General features: G+C 41.5%; 1 protein-coding gene across 4 annotated transcripts in view; it reads right to left on the bottom strand.

The window, feature by feature from the left end:
* The window catches only part of ror1 (receptor tyrosine kinase-like orphan receptor 1), a 296,809-nt gene that overhangs the window by 60,041 nt on the left and 214,083 nt on the right, over positions 1-22,685 (bottom strand). For all 4 annotated transcript variants that reach the window (XM_060830374.1, XM_060830375.1, XM_060830376.1 and 1 more), the window contains exons 3-4: positions 14,609-14,896; positions 7,978-8,014 (exon numbers count right to left, since the gene is read on the bottom strand). In XM_060830374.1, the coding sequence (XP_060686357.1) occupies positions 7,978-8,014; positions 14,609-14,896 (325 nt within the window). The remainder of the gene's footprint in view (positions 1-7,977; positions 8,015-14,608; positions 14,897-22,685) is intronic.

The following is a 22,685-nucleotide window of genomic DNA, read 5'->3' as shown; positions in this document are numbered from 1 at the left end:
ATTACAATCTACAGATTTTTAAAACCCCAGCTTGGTTTTGTCTAATCACTATTTATTAAATTGTATAGACTTGGTCCCAATTTTTCATTGGCATTTTTCATCACGAACCTTTGTTCTTCACGAATTCATTTAATAAAACATTGTTGCAGTGATGAAGACCGACTTAAACACATAGGTATGAACAGTATTTTATATCTATTTATAACCAGGAAAATGTGGAAATAATTTGACAATAATATGGGACAGAAGCAATAATCTTAGATTAGTAAATAACAATTTACACAAATTTGTTAAAGATAATATTTGGTCGATTAAATAATTAGATCCTTTAATGAAGTAACCAAGAAGGTTATGAGGTAGTCTGTTTGACGTCATACATGAGGGCTTTCAAAAGGGATTTGACAAAGTACTACCTATTAGACTTGTCATTAAAATTAAAACCCTTGTCATTAAAGGAATAGTGGCTGCATGGATATAAAATGGGCTAAATGACAGAGAAGAGAGTTGCAATGAATCATTGTTTTCAGACCAAAGGGAGGTACATAATGTGGCTTCCAAGGGAAATAGGACTACTGCTCTGTTGGATCTATGTTAACCATCACTGCATGATCACAAAGGATTGCAGACTCAGAAAATGAAAAAAAAAGAGAGAATAGAACAGGCTTCAGAAGGAAATAGCCTAGTGAGATTGGGCTGATATGTGAAAAATACAATTAGAATAATATTAAATAATCCATTTTTGGAGGAGACTAAGGAGAAACAATACAAATTAAAGACTATCATGACAAAGCAGGTGCATAAATGGAGAGATTTGAGGGCTTATGTACGCAAATGTTAGAATATATGAAGATAAGGAGAGAAGGCTACAAGGAATACAAGGTCCATGTCATCATAAATAAAGAGAGTTAATACAGGAGTAAGGATGTTTGGCTAAACCTCTAATTCACTGGTTAGGCCACAATTGGATTGTTCTGTCCAGTTCTGTTCATTACACATTAGGAATGATACTGAAACCTTAGACTGTATTAGACTGGTTAACAGAAATGTGGGGCTATAGTTGCATGGAGAGACAAGAAAAGACGGGACCATTGTCTTTACAGCTGAGAAGATTAAGGACATATTTAATCAAGGTATTCAAACTCTTAAAAAGGTCTCGTAGAATAAAAAAGCGGAAACACTTCCCAATGACAGATGGTTTGGTAAACAGAAGAAGGACAAAGTTAATTAGCCAAAAACCAAGAGGGATGATGAGAATTTCTCCATGCAGTGAGGTGTTATTGATCTGGAATGCACTGCCTGAAAGGTCGTGAAAAGATTTTCAATGATAACTTCTTAAAGAGAATTGGATGAATGGTTGAAAGTGACAAATGCACTGGGCTATGGGAAACGTACATATGTATGGCGATATGAACTGGGAGCAGAAATAAGCCATTCACCCCTCTGAGGTGTCCTTCACTATCAATGAGATCTGATATGTTAGTGTTCTGAATTCCACAGTTCCATCTACCCCCAATAACTACTGATTCCATTGCCTTAAAAGCATTTATCTACTACTGTCTGAAAAATATTCAGAGGCAGAGTTCCAAAATTGCAGAGCCCTGAGAGAAAATAAATTCTCTTCATCTCTGTCCCAAAGGGAAAACCACATTTTTAAATAGTGCTCCTTCGTTCTGGAACACATCCACAAGAGGAGACATCCTCTCTATGTCCATCTTCATGACTGTTCAGGCACTTCAATCAAATCACCCCTCACTCTACTAAACTTCAGTGGAAATAAGCCCAGTCAGTCCAGCTTTTCTGAATGAGACAATCCCTTCATTGAAAGAATCAAACTAGCAAATCCTCTCTGAACAATTTCCAAAGCATTTATATCCTTCCTTAAATAAGGAGGCCAAAACTGCACCTAGTATTTGAAATGTATTCTCAACAATGCTCTAATTGGAATATGATATCCTTATTTTATGTTAAATTCCGCTCATAATAAAGGATAGCATTCCAGCAGGCTTCCTACTTACTTGCTGTACTTGTACACTAACTTCTGTGACTCCTACAATGGAACACCTAAATCCCTTTGAATTCTTGCGTTCAGCAATTAAATAATACATTGCATTTTTATTTTATCTGCCAAGATACATAACTTTACATTTTCCCACATGATATTCCATTTACCAGATCTCTGTCCGCTCACTCAATCTATTCATACCGTCTACAACGTTGAGGTGCCCATCACAACATATTTTCCTATCTACCTTTACCATACGAACTAAGAAGTCTAGCTTTGATCCTAGACTTGTACTGGAGCAGCAAAATAAATATTACAAAAAGACAGTATTCCAGGCGGGGCAATTCACTGATTTCTACTGAAAGGTGTTGATTATATTAATTTGATCTGGGGACTCATCTCTGCTCATATGAATATTGGAGCAGAGTGAAAAGAGGATATTGGATTAAATGATAAGCAACTTTTATAAATAAAAGTTCATAAATTTTGGTGTTTCATCCTCCACTGCCTGGGTATCGGAGTTCTTTGCTTATCTGATTTCTAATGCTCGATAAGCCAAAGTTTCTGCAAATGAAAACTGAGATGACTGAAACCATTGTCTTCAGCCTGCCTTATTCCCTCTGCTGCTGAAACTCTCACTGAAATAACTCCACAGAGACTGGCATCCTGTCACCAAGTCAGACTTTATTTACAGATGAACAGTTCTCAACAATAATAATATTGCCTCATTCAGAATCTCAGTATTTCTGACACTCACCCTTTTTATATATCAGCTAGGGCTTCCTGATTGGTCCAAATTAACAGACCAATCAGGGAACTCATATTCTATGATGTCTAGCTGGGTGACCTCCTCAGAATCACTCCATCCTTCTGGAATTGTGCACTGTTCAGACAACAGCTGCCCTCCCATTTTCCATGTACCTCTGTTCACCCAAAATGCTGTGATGTTAGGGTCCTGGGGAGCGTTGGTGAATGAACAGACCTTAGACTGCAGTTTCATATTTCCATGCAAGTGGACTCATACATAGACAGGACAGTGAAGACGACATTTGGTATGCTTGCCTTTATTGGTCACTGGATTGAGTGTAGAAGTTGGAAGGTCATGTCACAGCTGTACAGGGCATTAATCAAGCCGCTTTTGGAATATGGTGTACAATTCTAGTCTCCCTGTAATATGAAGAATGTTGAGAAACGTGAAAGGATCGAGAAAAGATTGAGAATGATGTTGCCAGGGTTGGAGGGTTTGAGCTATAGGGAGAGGCTGAATAGGCTGGGGCTACTTTCCCTGGAGCATCGGAGGTGGAGGAGTGACGGTATAGAGGTTTATAAAATCATGAGGGGCATGGATAGGGTAAATTGACAAAGCCTTTTGCCCTGGATGGGCGGAGTCCAAAACTAGAGGGCATGGGTTTAAAGAGAGAGGGGAAAGAGATAGAAGGCACCCAAGGTGCAACCTTTTCATGCACAGGTGCATGTATGGAATGAACATGCAAGAGGAAGTGGAGGAGGCTGATACAATTACAACATTTAAAAGGCATCTGAATGGGTACATGAATAGGAAGGATTTAGAGGGAAATAGTGGCAAATGGGACTAGATTAGGTTAGCATATCTGGGCGGCTCGGACAAGTTGGACCGTGTGGTCTGTTTCCATATCTCTATGACTATCATTCTATGGTGGGGTGTTAGCTCATATCTTTTAGCTATTATTCCTATTTTGGATGGCCTATAATGGTTCCTCCTTCCTCAGCACTTTGATTTTAAAATTTTCATTTCGGTGTTGGAATCATACATCTCCATCCCTACCTCTAATCTCCTCCCATTGTACAGTTGAGAACAGAAGGGAGTCAAACAGTCAGGGACAAAGTAGGACTAAGAAATTAAACTGCACTTATTTCAATGCAAGGGGCCTAACAGGAAAGGAAGATGAACTCAGGGCATGGTTAGGAACATGGGACTGGGATATCATAGCAATTACAGAAACATGGCTCAGGGCTGGGCAGGACTGGCAGCTTAATGTTCCAGGATACGAATGCTACAGGAAGAATAGGAAGGGAGGCAAGAGGGGAGGGGGGAGTGGGAGTGGCATTTTTGATAAGGGATAGTATTACAGCTGTGCTGAGGGAGGATATTCCTGGAAATACCTCCAGGGAAGTTATTTGGGTGGAACTGAGAAATAAGAAAGGGATGATCACTTTTTTGGGATTGTATTATAGACCCCAAAATAGTCAGAGGGAAATTGAGAAACAAACTTGTAAGGAGATCTCAGCTATCAGTGAGAATAATAGGGTGGTTATGGTAGAGGATTTTAACTTTCCAAACATCGACTGGGACTGCCATAGTGTTAAAGGTTTAGATGGAGAGGAATTTGTTAAGTGTGTACAAGACAATTTTCTGATTCACTATGTGGGTGTACCTACTAGAGAAGGTGCAAAACTTGATCTACTCTTGGGAAATAATGTAGAGCAGGTGACTGAGGTGTCAGTGGGGGAGCACTTTGGGGCCAGCGACCATAATTCTATTTGTTTTAAAATAGTGATGGAAAAGGATAGACCAGATCTAAAAGTTGAAGTTCTAAATTGGAGAAAGGCCAATTTTGATGGTATTAAGCAAGAACTTTTGAAAGCTGATTGGAGGTAGATGTTCGCAGGTAAAGGGACGGCTGGAAAATGGGAAGCCTTCAGAAATGTGATAACAAGAATCCAGAGAAAGTATGTTACTGTCAGGGTGAAAGGGAAGGCTGGTAAGTATAGGGAATGCTGGATGACTAAAGAAATGGAGGGTTTGGTAAAGAAGCATATGTCGGGCATAGACAGAGTAGATCGAGTGAATCCTTAGAAGAGTATAAAGGAAGTAGGAGTATACTAGAGAGGGAAATCAGGAGGGCAAAAAGGGGACATGAGATAGATTTGGCAAAGAAAATTAAGGAGAATCCAAAGGGATTTTACAAATATATTAAGGACAAAAGGGTAACTAGGGAGAGAATAGGGCCCCTCAAAGATCAGCAAGCCGGCCTTTATATGGAGCCACAGAAAATGGGGGAGATACTAAATGAGTAATTGCATCAGTATTTACTGTGGAAAAGGATATGAAATATATAGAAAGTAGGGAAATAGATGGTGACATCTTGCAAAATGTCCAGATTACAGAGGAGGAAGTGCTGGATGTCTTGAAACGGTTAAAAGGTGGATAAACTTCCAGGGCCAGATCAGGTGTACCCGAGAACTCTGTGGGAAACTAGAGAAGTGATTGCTGGGCCTCTTGCTGAGATATTTGTATCATCCATAGTCACAGGTGAGGTGCCGGAAGACTGGACATTAGCAAACGTGGTGCCTCTGTTTAAGAAGGGTGGTAAAGACAAGCCAGGGAACTATAGACCAGTGAGCCTGACGTCGGTGGTGGGCAAGTTGGAGGGAATCCTGAGGGACAGGATGTACATGTATTTGGAAAGGCAAGGACTGATTAGGGATAGTCAACATGGCTTTGTGCATGGGAAATCATGTCTCACAAACTTGATTCGCTCCCTCTGCTCCACCACTGAATACAATCATGGCTGATGTCATTGTGGCCTCTGTTCCACTTTCCTGCCATCTCTCTATCCTGAAACTCTGGTCTGTTGTTGAAGATTGCTAAACATGGAAAAAAAACACTCCACTTCTACAAGAAGTAATAAAGAAGATTGACGAGAGCAGAGTGGTAGATGTGATCTATATGGACTTCAGTAAGGCGTTCGACAAGGTTCCCCATGGAGACTGATTAGCAAGGTTAGATCTCATGGAATACAGGGAGAACTAGCTATTTGGATACAGAACTGACTCAAATGTAGAAGACAGAGGGTGGTAATGGAGGGTTGTTTTTCAGACTGGAGACCTGTGACCAGTGGAGTGCCACAAGGATCAGTCCTGGGTCCTCTACCTTTTGTCATTTACATAAATGATTTGGATGCGAGCATAAGAGGTACAGTTAGTAAGTTTGCAGATGACACCAAAATTGGAGGTGTACAGGACAGCGAAGAGGGTTACCTCAGATTACAACAGGATCTTGATCAGATGGGCCAATGGGTTGAGAACTGGCAGATGGAGTTTAATTCAGATAAATGAGAGGTGCTGCATTTTGGGAAAGCAAATTTTAGCAGGAGTTATACACTTAATGGTAAGGTCCTAGGGAGTGTGCTGAACAAAGATCTTGGAGTGCAGGTTCATAGCTCCTTGAAAGTGGAGTCAAGGAGGCGTTTGGTATGCTTTCCTTTATTGGTCAGAGTACTGAGTACAGAAGTTTGGATGTCATGTTGCGGCTGTACAGGACATTGGTTAGGCCACTGTTGGAATATTGCGTGCAGTTCTGCTCTCCTTCCTATCAGAAAGATGTGAAACTTGAAAAGGGTTCAGAAACGATTTGCAAGGATGTTGCCAGGGTTGGGGGATTTGAGCTATAGGGAGAGACTGAACAGGCTGGGGCTGTTTTCTCTTGAGTGTCGGAGGTTGAGGGGTGACCTTATAGAGGTTTAAAAAGTTATGAGGGGCATGGATAGGATTTATAGACAAAGTATTTTCCCTGGGGTCGGGAGTCCAGAACTAGAGGGCATAGGTTTAGGGTGAGAGGGGAAAGATATAAAAGAGACCTAAGGGGCAACTTTTTCACGCAGAGGCTGGTATGTGTATGGAATGAGCTGCCAGAGGAAGTGGTGGAGGCTGGTACAATTGCAACATTTAAGAGGCATTTGGATGGGTATATGAATAGGAAGGGTTTGGAGGAATATGGGCTGGGTGCTGGTAGGTGGGACTAGAGTGGGTTGAGATATCTGGTCAGCGTGGACAGGATGGACTGAAGGGTCTGTTTCCATGCAGTACATCTCTATATACAGCTCTTGGAAAACTCTACATTCTTCAAATCTGGCCTCTACTGCAACGTCCTTTGCACCATCATTGAGATGTACCTTCAGCATCATAGCACTGATCCTTGGAAAGCCCTTCACAAACCTCAGCGTATCTCTCACTCCTTCTTTAAAACATTTCTGGAAACTTCCCCATTTCACTGTGCTTTTATTCACCTCATCAATATTGCCTTCTTCATCTTGATATCAATTTCTGTCTGATTATGCTCCTGTGATCATTTTAGGTTTGTTTTAATGTGTTAAAAGATGCATGCAAGTTGCTGTTCATTTTGCTGTGATGACCTCTATGATCAGAATGCCATTAACCCTAAAGATATAAGCTTAAAAGAACAGTACAATGAAACAAAGAACTGTGGATGCTGGAGATCTGAAACAAACAAAAACAGAATGTTCTGGACAAACTCAGCAGCTCTAAAAACTGAATGAACATTTCCAGTCCAGTGACTCTTCCTCAAAAGTTCTGAAAATGGGTCTCTGGTCTCAAAATTCTGTTCTCCACAAAGGCTGCCACACCTGCTGAGTTTCTCCAGCAATTTGAGTTTTTTTGTCTTAGTAGAACAACAGAATTACCTTGAGCAAGAAGCTTTGGGAAAGGTAGGAATTCAGGGGAGCAAGAAAGGATAAAAATTGAACTATAAAACAAACTGATTCAACACACATGTTGTGGAGTACAGTGGTTTAAGCAGTCAGCTCACCATCACCTTCTCAAGGGTAACTAGGGATGGGCAATAAATGCTGGACAGCCAGCGATGCCCATATCCCATGAATGAATGAAAAAAAAATGTACAAACAGGACAGTTGAAAGTACATACTTTGCAGTACGTTTTAAAAAAAAAGCAATTCTGAAGTCAATAAAGATTATCTTTTAGGTTCCATTGTCTGTGATCATTCATTAGGCTGCACTATTTCTTTAGTGACAATCATGGACATCATATGAAATGCACCTCTAGGAGTGACTGAAATCGCCATACGTGTAATGTAAAAACCTTTTTAAAGTAGTGCTTCAGCTGGTTATTGACAAACCCATATTATCACTTTTGTGCTCTTTAGATGCAGGTAACAGTACGACAAAAATATACTCACTGCGTTGCCTTTCCCGAATTTGGAGTTGGTGGGGGTCCTACAAAGGGGACAAAGAGAAAGTGTTAAAATTCGAGAGTTCAGGCATTACTCTTTGTTTGGCATTTGTGGCAAAGTGCTGTTTTTACCTGTTGCCTTGTGCTTTGATTTATACCTAAGCATGGAAAATTAAACTTTGGTCGAAAAGGATGCAGTTTATCATTACAGATGTTTGATGGAAAATTATTTCACTGCCCAATGGACAAATAGTTAAATGTTTACCAAGTATGGAACTGAGCCACTTAGAGGCAAGAAGCTTCCGGGTTTATCCCTCGCCTGTTCTGAGTTAATGGATCAGAGTTCAGTAACAGGTTTGTTAAAATTCAATTCTGAACATGAGGCTAGAAAGGATAGAAGGCAAAAATCAGACAGCCTTCCTGTTAATCAACAGTGAATCCTGCTAAAATATGGATGGATACTGCGCAACAATCAGATGCTTCTTGAATGTGTTTCCGTGGAAACAATGATAAGATGACACCCATAATACCTGATCCCAGCTCTTATCAATGTCTTAGGAAAGGAGATGCAGAAAATGAAGGAACGTAACAATAAGGCCCTAGAAACGTGAAAGGAAATCATCCAATAGCCTAACTGAGCCGAGCTGATAATTAGGCTTTTCCTGCCAAGCTCTGTATGGCTGACTTCGTAAAAGAAAAATAAATTTGAGCAAAGCTTACAATCATGCCAGACAGATAACTCCTCCACCAGATGAAGGATACATATTGGATTTGGAGTGGGCTGGAGTGATCACAGAAACCTGTTTGAGATGACTGAGATCAGCCATTTGATTCGATCCCAAGGCTCAGGTAGTTATAGCAATTGGTCGAGATCAGGTTCTAAAAACATTTTTATTGGAATTCAGGTAAACATTAATTGTTGCATTTTCTTCTTCCTTTGGTTAGCCTGTTCCAGTATGAAGGAGTTAAGGCTCCGATTAACGGTATCACATCAGAAAATACCATTGGTGGGTGATTGTACAATGATTTTCTTGACTGTCCCTTGGAAGATGTTATTTCCACCAGTTTTACTTCTTCCAGCTTGAAGTGATTCAAACTCCAGTGCTCGTGTCCCAGCTGTGATGTGCCACTGCTCAATGTCACCAGTCCACTCCCAACAACTCATTTTAATGTTACATGCAGCATTGCAATGTGTTACAGCATTCTAACAAACTATTCTCTTTTCTTTCCAATGCAAAACATATGACCTACTGTGCTAGTCAATTGTATTTGTGGCAGGAGTGGGGAAATAGAAGATGTAAAGCTTGGGATATTTTGTGGTGGAGAACGTAACAATTATTATTTGAGTACTCAATGACCATTGATAGTTTATATTTGTTCAACCTGTGTAAATAAGGTTGGGAACTGCAGAAAGAAGGAGCAAACTGACCAGGACACCTGAACACAAGGAGTCATTCGAGTAGGGAAGAAAATAGGAAGATAGTTATGGTCAGGGAGCTATATAATTAGGGCAGCAGATATTGTTTTCTGCAGCTGTGAGCAGGAGTTCTGAAGGCTGTGTTGTCTGTCCAGTGCCAGAATGAAGGACATCTCCAGTAGTCGTCATCCATGTTGGTACCCACAACATTGGTAGGACTAGAAGGGAGGTTCTGTTGAAAGACCTTGAACAGTTACGAGTTAAATTAAAAACCAGAATCTCTAAGGCAAAAATCTCTGGATTACTATCTGAGCCAAGCGCAGGGTAAATAAAGTCAGGCAGTTAACTGTGTGAAAGGTTGATGCAGGCGGAATGGGTTTTAGACATGGGGCACTAGCACCTACATAGGAAGTTGTCCAGTGGGATGTGCTTCCCTAGAGTTGTTCTGGGACCAGTGGCCTGGTGAATCAAGTACCTAGGGCTGAATGAGGGCTTTGGGAGAGGGGAAATAAACACTTACAAAACAAGGTAGCATGGCTATTAAGGAAGGCAAAATAAGAAGTTGGCCTTTACTTCAAAGGGAATGCAGTGAAAAAAAGGGAAGTCTTGCAAAAACTGTATAAGGTACTAGTCAGACCACAGCTGGAATACTGTGAACAGTTTTAGGCCCCTTATCTCAAGAAAGATATACTGGCGTTGGAGGCAGTCGAGAGAAGGCTCATTAGGCTCATCCTGGGTATGGAAGGATTTTCTATGAGAAGGGGTTAAGTACATTGAGCCTATAATAATTGGAAATTGGGAGAATGAGAAGTGACCTTGTGGAAAAATTTTTAAAATGATTTTTAGGGGGACTTGACAGTGTAGGAGCAGAAAGGCTGTTATGCCTTATGGGAATGTCTCGGACAAGAGGCCATCATCTCAGAATAAGGTGTTGCACATTTAGATCATAGATCAAAGAAAGACAAAGTTAAGGACAGTTTCTTTTCTCAGAGGATACTGAATCTGTGGAATTTTTTACCACAGAAGACTGTCAAGGCTGTTTTTCATGTATATAAATATGGAGATAAGACAGATTTTTAATCAGGGGGATCAACGGTCATATGGATAAGACAGGAAAATGATGTTGGAGGATATTCAGGTCAACCATGACATCATTGAATGGTGCAGCAGACTTAAAGGGCTGAATGGCCTACCTCCACTCCGATGCTTTATGGTCTCAGAAACATCATTCTGTATTTATTTATTGCCAAATTAGGGACAGTTTGAGCTAAACGCCGTAAGACCAAGACAGCAAGTGCCCAAACTCAACACTGGATACTAACAACAGCTTGTATTAATATAGCACCTCAAACATGATAAGATACTCCAAGGCCCTTTACGGGAGCATTATAAAACAAACTTAGACAGCAAACCACAGAAGAGATAATCAAAAGGCTTGGTTAAATAAGGAGGCTTAGAGCAATACCGTAATAGTGAAAAACAAGATAGAAGAGGTTTGGCAACGTAATTCCAGAGGGAGGCCCCTTGGCAGCTGACACCTTGGCACTGATGGTGGAGCTACTAAAGTCAGCTGCGTCCGAGAGGTCAGAACTGAATGGGTGCAAATTTCCCTGAGGAACAGAAGGGGATTACTGAGACCAGGACAGATTTGAAAGCAAGGACAAAAATTTTAAAATAAAGTCATTGCTTCTTTGATGTTAATGTACTTCAGCAAATTGAAAAGTGAGAGGTAAATGGGACTTGGTGTGAGTTTGGATATGAGCGGAAGTTTGAATGACCTCAAGTTTAAACCAGGTACAAAATGTGAGACCAGGCAGATATATGTTGAAATAGTCAAGTTTCAAGGTAACAAAGGCAAGAATGATAAGTTGACAGAGCAGATGGGCAGAAACTGGCATGAATCATAGAATCCCTACAGGCCCTTCGGCCCAACAAGTCCACACCTACCCACTGAAGAGTAACCCACCCAGACCCATTCGTCCACCCTATTACTCTATGTTAACTCCTGACTAATGCACCTAACCTACACATTGCTGAACACTATGGACAATCTAGCATGGTCAATTCACCCTAACCTGCACATCTTTGGACCTGTGAGAGGAAATTGGAGCACCTGGAGGAAACCCACAAGGTCATAGAGTCAAAGAGTCATAGAGATGTACAGCATGGAAACAGACCCTTCAGTCCAACCTGTCCATGCCGACCAGATATCCCAAACCAATCTAGTCCCACCTGCCAGCACCCAGCCCATATCCGTCCAAACACTTCCTATTCATATACCCATCCAAATGCCTCTTAAATGTTGCAATTGTACCAGCCTCCACCACATCCTCTGGCAGCTCATTCCATACACGTACCACCCTCTGCATGAAAAAGTTGCCCTTAGGTCTCTTTTATATCTTTCCCCTCTCACCCTAAACCAATGCCCTCTAGTTCTGGACTCCCCGACCCCAGGGAAAAGACTTTGTCTATTTATCCTATCCATGCCCCCGAATTTTGTAAACCTCCATAAAGTCAACCTTCAGCCTCCGACACTCCAGGGAAAACAGGCCCAGCCTCTCCTTATAGCTCAAATCCTCCAACCCTGGCAACATCCTTATAAATCCTTTCTGAACCCTTTCAAGTTTCACAACATCTTTCCAATAAGAAGGAGACCAGAATTGCATGCAATCCTCCAACTGTGGCCTAACCAATGTCCTATACAGTCACAACATGACCTCCCAATTCCTGTACTCCGTACTCTGACCAATAAAGGAAAGCATACCAAACGCCTCCTTCACTATCCTATCTACCTGTGACTCCACTTTCAAGGAGCACTCCAAGGTCTCTTTGTTCAGCAACACTCCCTAGCACCTTACCATTAAGTGTATAAGTCCTGCTAAAATTTGCTTCCCCAAAATGCAGCACCTCACATTTATCTGAATTAAACTCAATTTGCCAATTCTCAGCCCATTGATCCATCTGGTCAAGATCCTGTTGTAATCTGAGGTAACCCTCTTCGCTGTTCACTATACCTCCAATTTTGGTGTCATCTACAAACTTACTAACTGTACATCTTATGCTCGCATCCAAATCATTTATGTAAATGACAAAAAGTAGAGGACCCAGGACTGATCCTTGTGACACTCCATTGGTCACAGGCCTCCAGTCTGAACCACAGCCCTCCACCACCACCCTCCGTCTTCTACGTTTGAGTCAGTTCTGTATCCAGATGGCTAGTTCTCCCTGTATTCCATGAGGTCTAACCTTGCTAATCAGTCTCCCATGGGGAACCTTGTCGAACACCTTACTGAAGTCCATATAGATCACATCTACTGCTCTGCTCTCATCAATTGTCTTTGTTACTTCTTCAAAAAACTCAATCAAGTTTGTGAGACATGATTTCCCACGCACAAAGCCATGTTGACTATCCCGAATCAGTCCTTCCCTTTCCAAATACATGTACATCCTGTCTTTCAGGATTCCCTCCAACAACTTGCCAACCACCGAGGTCAGGCTCACCGGTCTATAGTTACCTGGCTTGTCTTTACCACTCTTCTATTACAGAGGAGGAAGTGCTGGATGTCTTGAAACGGGTAAAGGTGGATTAACCCCCAGGACCTGATCAGGTGTACCCGAGAACTCTGTGGGAAACTAGAGAAGTGATTGCTGGGCCTCTTGCTGAGATATTTGTATCATCGATAGTCACAGGTGAGGTGCTGGAAGACTTGAGGTTGGCTAACATGGTGCCACTGTTTAAGAAGGGTAGTAAGGACAAGCCAGAGAACTATAGACCAGTGAGCCAGACATCGGTGGTGGGCAAGTTGTTGGAGGGAATCCTGAGGGACAGGACGTACATGTATTCGGAAAGGCAAAGACTGATTCGGGATAGTCAACAAGGCTTGGTGTGTGGGAAATTACAGAGGATTGATGAGGGCAGAGTGGTAGATGTGATCTATATGGACATCAATAAGGCATTCGACAAGGTTCCCCATGGGAGACTGATTAGCAAGGTTAGATCTCACAGAATAAGCGAGAACTAGCTATTTGGAAACAGAAGTGGCTCAAAGGAAGAAGACAGAGGGTGGTGTTGGAGAGTTGTTTTTCAGACTGGAGGCCTGTGACCAGTGGAGTGCCACAAGGATCAGTCCTGGGTCCTCTACTTTTTGTCATTTACTTAAATGATTTGGATGCGAGCATAAGAGGTACAGTTAGTAAGTTTGCAGATGACACCAAAATTGGAGATATAGTGGACAGCGAAGAGGGTTACCTCAGATTACAACAGGATCTTGACCAGATGGGCCAATGGACTGAGAAGTGGCAGATGGAATTTAATTCAGATAAATGAGAGGTGCTGCATTTTGGGGAAGCAAATTTTAGCAGGACTTATACACTTAATGGTAAGGTCCTAGGGTGATCAATGAGACCCTGGAGTGCAGGTTCAAAGCTCCTTGAAAGTGGAGTCACAGGTAGATAGGATAGTGAAGGAGGCATTTGGTATGCTTTCCTTTATTGGTCATAGTATTGAGTACAGCAGTTGGGAGGTCATGTTGCAGCTGTACAGGACATTGGTTAAGCCACTGTTGGAATATTGCATGCAATTCTGGTCTCCTTCCTATCGGAAAGATGTTGTGAAACTTGAAAGGATTCAGAAAAGATGTACAAGGATGTTGCCAGGGTTGGAGGATTTGAGTTATAGGGAGAGGCTGAACAAGCTGGGGCTGTTTTCCCTGGAGCATCGGAGGCTGAGGGGTGACCTTATCAAGGTTTAAGAAATTATGAGGGGCATGGAAAGGGTAAATAGACAAAGTTTTTTCCCTGAGGTGGGGAGTCCAGAACTAGAGGGCATAGGTTTAGGGTGAGAGGGGAAAGATATGAAAGATACCTAAGGGGCAACCTTTTCACACAGAGGGTGGTACATGTATGGAATGAGCTGCCAGAGGAAGTGGTGGATGCTGTACAGTTGCAACATTTAAGAGGCATTTGGATGGGTATATGAATAGGAAGGGTTTCGAGGGTTATGGGCCAGGTTCTGGCAGGTGGGACTGGATTGGGTTGGGATATCTGGTCGGCATGGACAGGTTGGGCCGGAGGGTCTGTTTCCGCGCTGTACATCTCTATGACTGTAAGTGCTGTCTGCTTGGCACCCCAGTACCATTATTAAACTACCTTTAGTGTTAGGACTCCCTGTTTTATTTCCTCCAGTGCATAAAAGATTGTAATGTTTCTCAATAGATCTTACCAAATTTGACGAAAAGCACACCCGTGGTTGAAACAGATTTTTGTCCATTTGTAGCTACACATTGGAAATAACCAGTGTCTGTAGTATCAAGGTTTCGTATTCGGAGACGGGAACCATAGCTGGTCAGCCGGTAGGATATCCTCCGTGGTTCCTGGACAACTGGTGCATCATTCTTTAGCCAGCGGATGGTTGGAACCGGATTGCCGGAGACTTTGCAGTATAGCTCTGCAGTCTGGCCAAGCGAAGTTGTGATATTATTCATTGGCTCATCCAACGTTAGGTAGTAATCTGTAAAAGAGTTTTTCAAAATTATCTTTAGTTGCAGGTCTGCAAAAAGGCTCAATTAATGTGGAAGATTAATAAAGTATATTCAGTGACAAAGAATACAAGCACTTTTGACATCGATCAGTCGCTAAATCCATCACAATGTTTCATCCTGATCCTTACAGACCACATATGTCTTAAGCTAAAAGCACTGTCTGTGTTGAATTAGTTTGTTCAGTGTCAGTTGATGAGAAAGTACAGTGAAAATGGTCAGATCTCCCATCCTTTAAAGCTTGGGTCAAATGAAGCATTTTCACTTTACATTCTGATTAAGATTTCGAGCCCCATTCCAACTTGATCTGGGTGACACTTCAAGCCATTACCTAAAGAGTGCTGCATTATTGGAGGTGCTGATATGTTTAACTGAGTTAACTCCTGTTGCAATATTCAGAGAGGAACAGGAGCAATCTCCATTGCACTGAGGAATATATAGCCCTGAATCAAAATCTGAAAACGGTTGAAATGGTCATTACCTCATTCATATTTCCTGGTCCTAGCTGTGTTGAAATGGTCATCACATTGCGCCAGTTAACAACAATAATTACTTCAAATGTACTGGATTGGCTCCAAAGCACTTTGGGGCCTCTAGGGACATAAAAGGTGCTATACAAATGCAAACTAGGTCTTACTTTATTGCATCGATACCTCCTGAAAAATGTACTTGTGTGCCTGGGAAAAGATCAGGTCAAGCTGATATAAATGGGATTTTGCAGTGGTCAAATAGGCTGAATACATTCATTTCAATAGCCACCCAGCTAAGGTGAGGAAAATTGGAGTTCACAGAAACTCTGCAGTGTGGAAGGGAGACCATTCAGATACTTTAATCACACTGACCCTCCAAACACCATCCCCAACCAGATCCATGCCCCTGCCCTATCCCTGTATTTCCCATGGCTAAACCACTTCGTCTACACATTCCTAGACACTATGGGCAATTCAACATTGGCAATCCACCTAACCTGCACATCTTGGAGGAAACTGAAGCACCCAGAGGAAAACCAGACAGACCAAGGGAGAATGTGCAAACTCCTACCAGGATAGAATCAAACCGGAGTCCCTGGTGCTGGGAGGCAGCAGTGCTAACCACTGAGCCACCATGCCACCCACCATGAGGCCACCATCAGATCAACCTTGATTTCACTGAATGATGGAACAGCCTCAAAGGGCCAAATGGCCTACACTTGCTCCCAATTCTTGCGCGTTCTACTTAAAATGGTCTGGTGCTCCTGAAGCAGTCCCCAACATAAATTAGTACCTCCAGTGAACAGCAAAACTCAAAAACATGAAGAAACAATTCACTAAAAATTTGTAAGTAACTCAACACAAATGTGATTGTTATCTTGACATCTACAGAAAGAAATTTCCTGGATTTGAAACATTTAGCTCCTGTCATAGCATGTCCTTGTTTACAAACTTTCTCTTCTCAGACCATTCAACCTGAGCTGTTATGTTGTTAAACACACAGAGCAAAGAAAGCTAAATCTCCAAATATGTTCAAGGTTTCTTTTTTTCTCTGTCACAAAACACCGTGTGACCTCCATCCTCTCTCTAACTATAATTTCTTATTTGTTGAAGCTTGTACTTGGCAATGTTGACTGCTAATTACTTTGTGAACTCCAAATACTTTGTTACTTTCTTTCAAGATGAGACACACTGCTGATAGATCGACACAGGAGCTACTGCGTTCCAGATTGTACTAGCAAATCCAGCAGAGTCATTTTATGGTCATGAATCATCAGGGCTGCCTGAAGGTACTGCACACGCAAGGGATTGGCAGGCTGGTGGGAGTAAATTAAAATTTCAAAACCCCCTAAACACGAGTCTTTCAAATAATAGACTGTCTGAGTTTTAATAGCACTGATTGGGAATTAATAATACTAAACATTTAATGAGGTCTATAACCACCCAGCATTCTCTTGAAATTACATCCTAACGCCCTACTTACATTGTAGAGCTGATTAGAGAACAACTAGCACAGCTGCTTGCAAGCCTACAGCTTTATTTCTGTCTGCAGTACGCTCTCTAGTTCATGGGGAAGTAGAAACCGGTTAGCAAGTAAATAATCACATCGGTGACCTGTTTGGCAAGGCTGAGTCAGAAAGGTCACCACCTCAACCAACCAGGTTATTGCCCTACTATGGATCTCACTATTGTAAGGTTGCTCCATAAATAGCAACACCACCATCATCGTCTGAGTGGTAGTGATTTCCAAGTAATTGAAATTTAACCAACATCTAAATCTTGGCTAATATTCATCGTTTCAAACCGTCAACATGGTTTTCTCTTCACAGATGTTGCTAAATTTTTCCAAAAATTTCTGTTTTTGTAACAACATCCCCACATTCCTCTTCAAAATCTGCAATGGGATCTTTCCATGCTCTTCTGAGAAAACTGGTAAGATTTTAGTTGAAAATCTCATCTGAAGCATGTCCAACAGCATAGCACTTCCCCAACAGTGCAGCAAAGCCTCTCTGTCTGATCTACAAGGAGTGGAATCTGAACACTCAACATTCGGGCTCAGACCAGTCCGCCACTGATCTACAGCTGGATGCTAAGCCCAAAAATATTGTACTGGATGCATTCAGGTCATCCCTTTTGATCCCTTGGTATTTAACTCTCGTCTCAATATCTTCCAGATAATTTCTGATTACAAAGAATGTAACTCAAAAGTGCTGTAATCACAGCTACCATCTTGTTCCAATATCAGAGAGGTGACTTGCCAACATATGGAACCTTTTGCAATTTAAAATATTCAGACATCAAAATGACACACAGATCCTACCATCTCAGACAGGGATTCTTTATACTGTACAACTGTGAGTTTAATCAAAATCAATTGGAAATTCTGTTCCCATCATGCTCCACCATCACCACCCCCAACCCTGTTACTTTCAGTTGAGAATTAACCCCAGAACAACCATTCTTTGTTTTAGTACTCAAAGAAATCCTTTACACTTTCCATGGCAACCTTATGCAGAATATAAACTAATTTCTCCAATTGGTTTATGTTGGCAGGCTGTTGCCTTAGCCTCCTCACTTCAGACTTATCTCAGACTCAGCAGGGACTCTCGGCTTTTACAGTTAAATAATTTTAAAAAACTTTATAGATCTTAGACATCCCAGGAAATTCTACTTCCTTCTGTCACACTTTTATCTTCAGCTATTTCCTCACATGAAGGCTAGGTTATTCAGAGACACAAATCCATACATGTCACTCTGACATACCACACCCAATCTGCTGTTGTTTCTGTCTGTACCTGGACACTAAATACCAGCAGATTATTGGACCATAAAGGGCATCACAGAGCAACAAAGAAATTGTACTTATTAAGCACCTTCCACCATCTCAAGGTAACCCAAACAGCTATAAAGCTAAAAACACACTGCTGGAGCGGAGAACCTTTTGTATATATCAGGTAAATGGTCATGTGTCCTGGTGAGGTTTCCAATTCCTGTAGGAGGCAGACTGGAGAAGGCCACAATCTCCCATCCCTGGCTGGCCTGCCTGTTTGCCAGCACGTTCCTGCTTCCTCATCACAAGCAGTGGGCCAGAGCTTCAGCAGGTTTGATCCCAACCTCAATTCCCTTCAGCCAACCTTTGGCAATGATGACAGCTGGGGCTGCATGATGGACAGGTTCTACTTTGGATTATTAGCCTGGCAAATGAAGCTGGTATTAATGCCATCTTCATTCTTGAGGTGGCCTCCCTCCTTTAGCTTCAGCAGGCAAGTCCCACCTCAGACAAAGAAGCTGTTGAACTCTCAGAAGTGTACAGTGTTCGACTGGCTTCCCAACCTTGGGTGCCTGCCCACTACCCTTCAGTCTATAATGAAGATTTTCCCTGGATGTTAAATGTCCTGCACGATGAAAGTTGTTGTGGGCCTCAGGCATCAACTTAATATGGAACCAGGACTTAGAAATGGGCCAATGCAAGGTCCCAATCTCAGAACTAAAATATGGACCTCTGCCTTGTCCTCAAACAATAGCCACAAAATTACTGCACTTGAGAGGTTGCAAAGGAGATTACAAGGATGTTACCACGACTGGAAAATTGCGTTTAAAAGGAAAGACTGGATAGACTGGGGTTGTCTTCCTCGGAACAGAGGTGACTGAGGGGATTTTTCTTTGAAAGATAGAACATAGAACATTGAAGTGCAGTACAGGCCCTTCAGCCCTCAATGTTGCGCCGACCTGTCATACCAATCTGAAGCCCATCTGACCTATATTATTCCATGTACATCCATATGCTTGTCCAATGATGACTTAAATGTACTTAAAGTTGGCAAATCTATTACCGTTGAGGCAAAGCATTCCATAGCCTTACTCCTCTCGAAGTACCCTTCTATACCCTTATAAAAGGTTGTGAGGGGCCTGCATAGAGTGCATGTGGAATGCTGTGTACTGTATTGGTCACCTTATTGAAGGAAGGATACAAATTTGTAGGAGACAGTTCAGAGAAGATTTACAAGACCAATAGCTGAAATATAGGGCTAATCTTTTGAGGAAAGGCTTGAAAACACTAGGGTTTAGAGGAGTAAAAGATGACTTGATTGAAATATATAAAATCCTGATGGGTCTTGATAGGATGGGGAGGATGTTTCCTCTAATGGGAGAATATAGAAATAGATTAAAAATCAGGAGTCACCTATTTAAAACTTAGATTAAGGCTGAACCTTATCACTGAATCACAGAATCGTTAAGATGTAAAAAGAGGCCATTTGGTCCATTATGCCTTCATTGGTTCTTCAGTCAAGCATCATTATATACTGCCTATCTCCTCTGATGTCCCCAGCCTCTTGTACATTATTTCTTTCTGAATAATTTTCCAAAGTGCTCAAATGCCCTTAATCTGCCTCCACCAGAGACCCAGGCAGCGCATTCCATATTCTAACTATTTGCTGGGAGAAAAGGATTTTTCTCATATCTCTCTTGCTTCTTCTGCAAATCATTTTAAATCCATGCTGTCCTGTTTGTGCTCATTTATGTTTCTCTCTATCTACTCTAGTCTGCATGCTCATGATTTTGAAAACCCCTATCCAATCTCCTCTTAGGCTTCTTCAGTCCATTCCATCACTGAAATTTCTCATTCCTGAAGCCATTCTTGTAAATCATCTCTGCACCGTCTCCAATGTATTCACGTCTCTCCTATAACATGGTACTCAGATTATGCTCCAACTCAGGTTTAACGTGTGTCAGCTACAAGTTCTACATCACCTCCTGATCTTGTACTGTCTGCCCCTATTTATACAGCCGAGGGCACCGAATGCTTTACTTCCTGTTTTCTCTACCTGTCCTGCCATTTTCAATGATCTGCGTCCATTTACGCCCTGGTCCCTCTGTTTCTCTACCTTCCTTTAGAATTGTACCTCCTATTATATATTGGCTTTCAATGTTATTTCCACCAAAATGCACTGCCTCATACTTTAATCGCTTTGAAACACCCTTGCCAGCTATTTGCCCATTCCACCAACTTGTCTGTGTCTTTCTGGAGTTCCAAATCATCACCATCAGTTTACAATCCTTTCCAGGTTCGGTGTTATCTGCAATCTTTGAAACTGTCCCCTGTCCACCAAGATCCAGATCATCAATACATATCTGGAAAAGCTAAGTCCCAATACTAACCCCTGGGAACTTCACTACAACCTTCCTCCAGCCTGAAAAATATCCATTGACCATTACTCTGTTTCCTATCACTAAGCCGATTTTGTATCCACGTTGCTACTGACTCTAATTCCATGCTTTACAACTTCTCTCACAAAAATAAGAGAACAAACTCTGGATGCTGGAGATCTGAAACAAAAACAGAGAGTGCAGGAGAAACCCAGCAGCCATGGCAGCACCTGTAGATTCAGGAACACTGTTAATACTTTGAGCCCAGTGATCCTGCATCAGATCTGTTGAGTTTCTCCAGCACTTTGTTTTTGTAACTTTCCTGAAAAGCCTGTTGTGTGGCACTGCATCAAACACCTTCTGGAACTCTACGTTCACCACATCAATAGCGTTACCTCCGTCACCTCTTCAAAAAACTTCAGCAACTTAGTTAAACAAAAACTCTAGCCAAGTGCCAAATGCAATATGTATTTTTCAGAGGACTTTTCATTCCCAGGCCTTGGAGTTTTACCACCATATCTTACCAAACTTGCTTCGTTAACTCCCTACCCCAACACATGGAATTCCTTTGGTCTCATCCCAACCCTATCTGATCAAATAGCATTTCCAGAACAACTTGCCACTCAATGAGATATTTCAAAATTGACTGGAATCCCTCTTCCAACATGGTCAACACCTTCAACACGGAATAGAAAGGAAAAGGACAGGCAGATGGAGGCAATGTTTTTCACTAATCATTTAAATTACAATATTCAGGGCCCAATTCCTCAGGAGCATCCTCATATACAACACAATCAATCGCTTCTGTTCAGTGTGCGTTAGTGATTGAGAGACCAATGCCAGTCTGTTGAGGTTGCCTGAATTAATACAGGGCCTTTCAAATATTATACCTACACTGTGTGCAAATATCCATAATTTCCCAGTGTAGTGTGGGTATCAAATGCTGATTGTTTGAAGAAGGAAAGTCTGGTGAAGGAGTATTCGAGGGATTGTTCACTGATTTGAAGCAGTTCATTGCAGGAAGAACGATTAACACTGACTGTGTACTGTTGCAAATTCAGTCAGTGCAGTATTTCCCATGATTAGGTGATTCTGGATCAGCTCCCAGACTAGTCTAAAGTTCCAGCCCCCACTGAAGTGAACAGAGCAACTTTGTGCTATAGCCAATTCATCCCTGTAACATGTCACAGGAATGCTTGTGGGAATGACAAAAAAAAACTGATGGAGCTGGTCTCCAAGTCTGCAAAATCAATGTTATTTTAACAAAGAGTGTAAGAGTTTGCCTTTGATAGTTGAAACTTGGAAAATTAATCCTGAGATGTAGTTTTACTGTCCCTTATTGGGGACTTCTTACGGCAACTCAACTCACTCGTGCCACTAGAAGCTGGCTAAGGATGGCCCAGGACGTGTTGTACTTTTTATAAAAGTCATCTGAAAAGTCTAAGCATCCAAATGAAGTAATGACTCCATCATTATTTTCCTTTGATTTGTAGGGGTGTAATAATTTGTGGTCAACCTATTATAAATTATTACACTTGAACAACAAATCAGTTTATTTTTCAAAAAGATCTTTTGGCTGAACTAATCTTTCAAGTGAAAACTAGGCTCACTTCTTGATACTGTTGCCATTTGATCTCTCAAGTTCTAAGTAAAAAGAGACATATTTTATTTTGAAAGATTACAAAAAAACTGTACTATTTCTACTCAAAGTAAAAAAAAACTCACCATCCCCTTTTCTGCTCTGGCAGACTTTCAATTTTTACAATGTTTTAAATAGTAGATCAGAAAAAAAATCTGGTTTTTGTATTAAGAAAACAGATATTTGCCACCATTAGGTTTTGCTCACTCCTCTGCCTTTTCTCTCTCTTGGGGTGTGAGATTTGATTTTCCATCTTTTCTTTCTCTGTCCTCCAAAACATTTAAAGTCACAATTAAACCAGCTATTGATGATTTACATGAGTAAAACAATGGAAGAATTTTAATTGCCCTAAATGCAAATTTTCTGATGTCTCTCATCATTGTTGTTTTAGATCAACAATGAAGGGCTAACATCACTGAATAAGCTGCTATTCATTCACTGAAGTTTCAACAGGCAATCATGACTTGGAGACGTTGGTGTTGGACTGAGGTGGACAAAGTTAAA

This window comes from Hemiscyllium ocellatum, chromosome 9 (assembly GCF_020745735.1).
Source record: "Hemiscyllium ocellatum isolate sHemOce1 chromosome 9, sHemOce1.pat.X.cur, whole genome shotgun sequence".
Taxonomy (NCBI): Eukaryota; Metazoa; Chordata; class Chondrichthyes; order Orectolobiformes; family Hemiscylliidae; genus Hemiscyllium; species Hemiscyllium ocellatum.
This window is presented reverse-complemented; position numbering and strand designations above follow the sequence as displayed.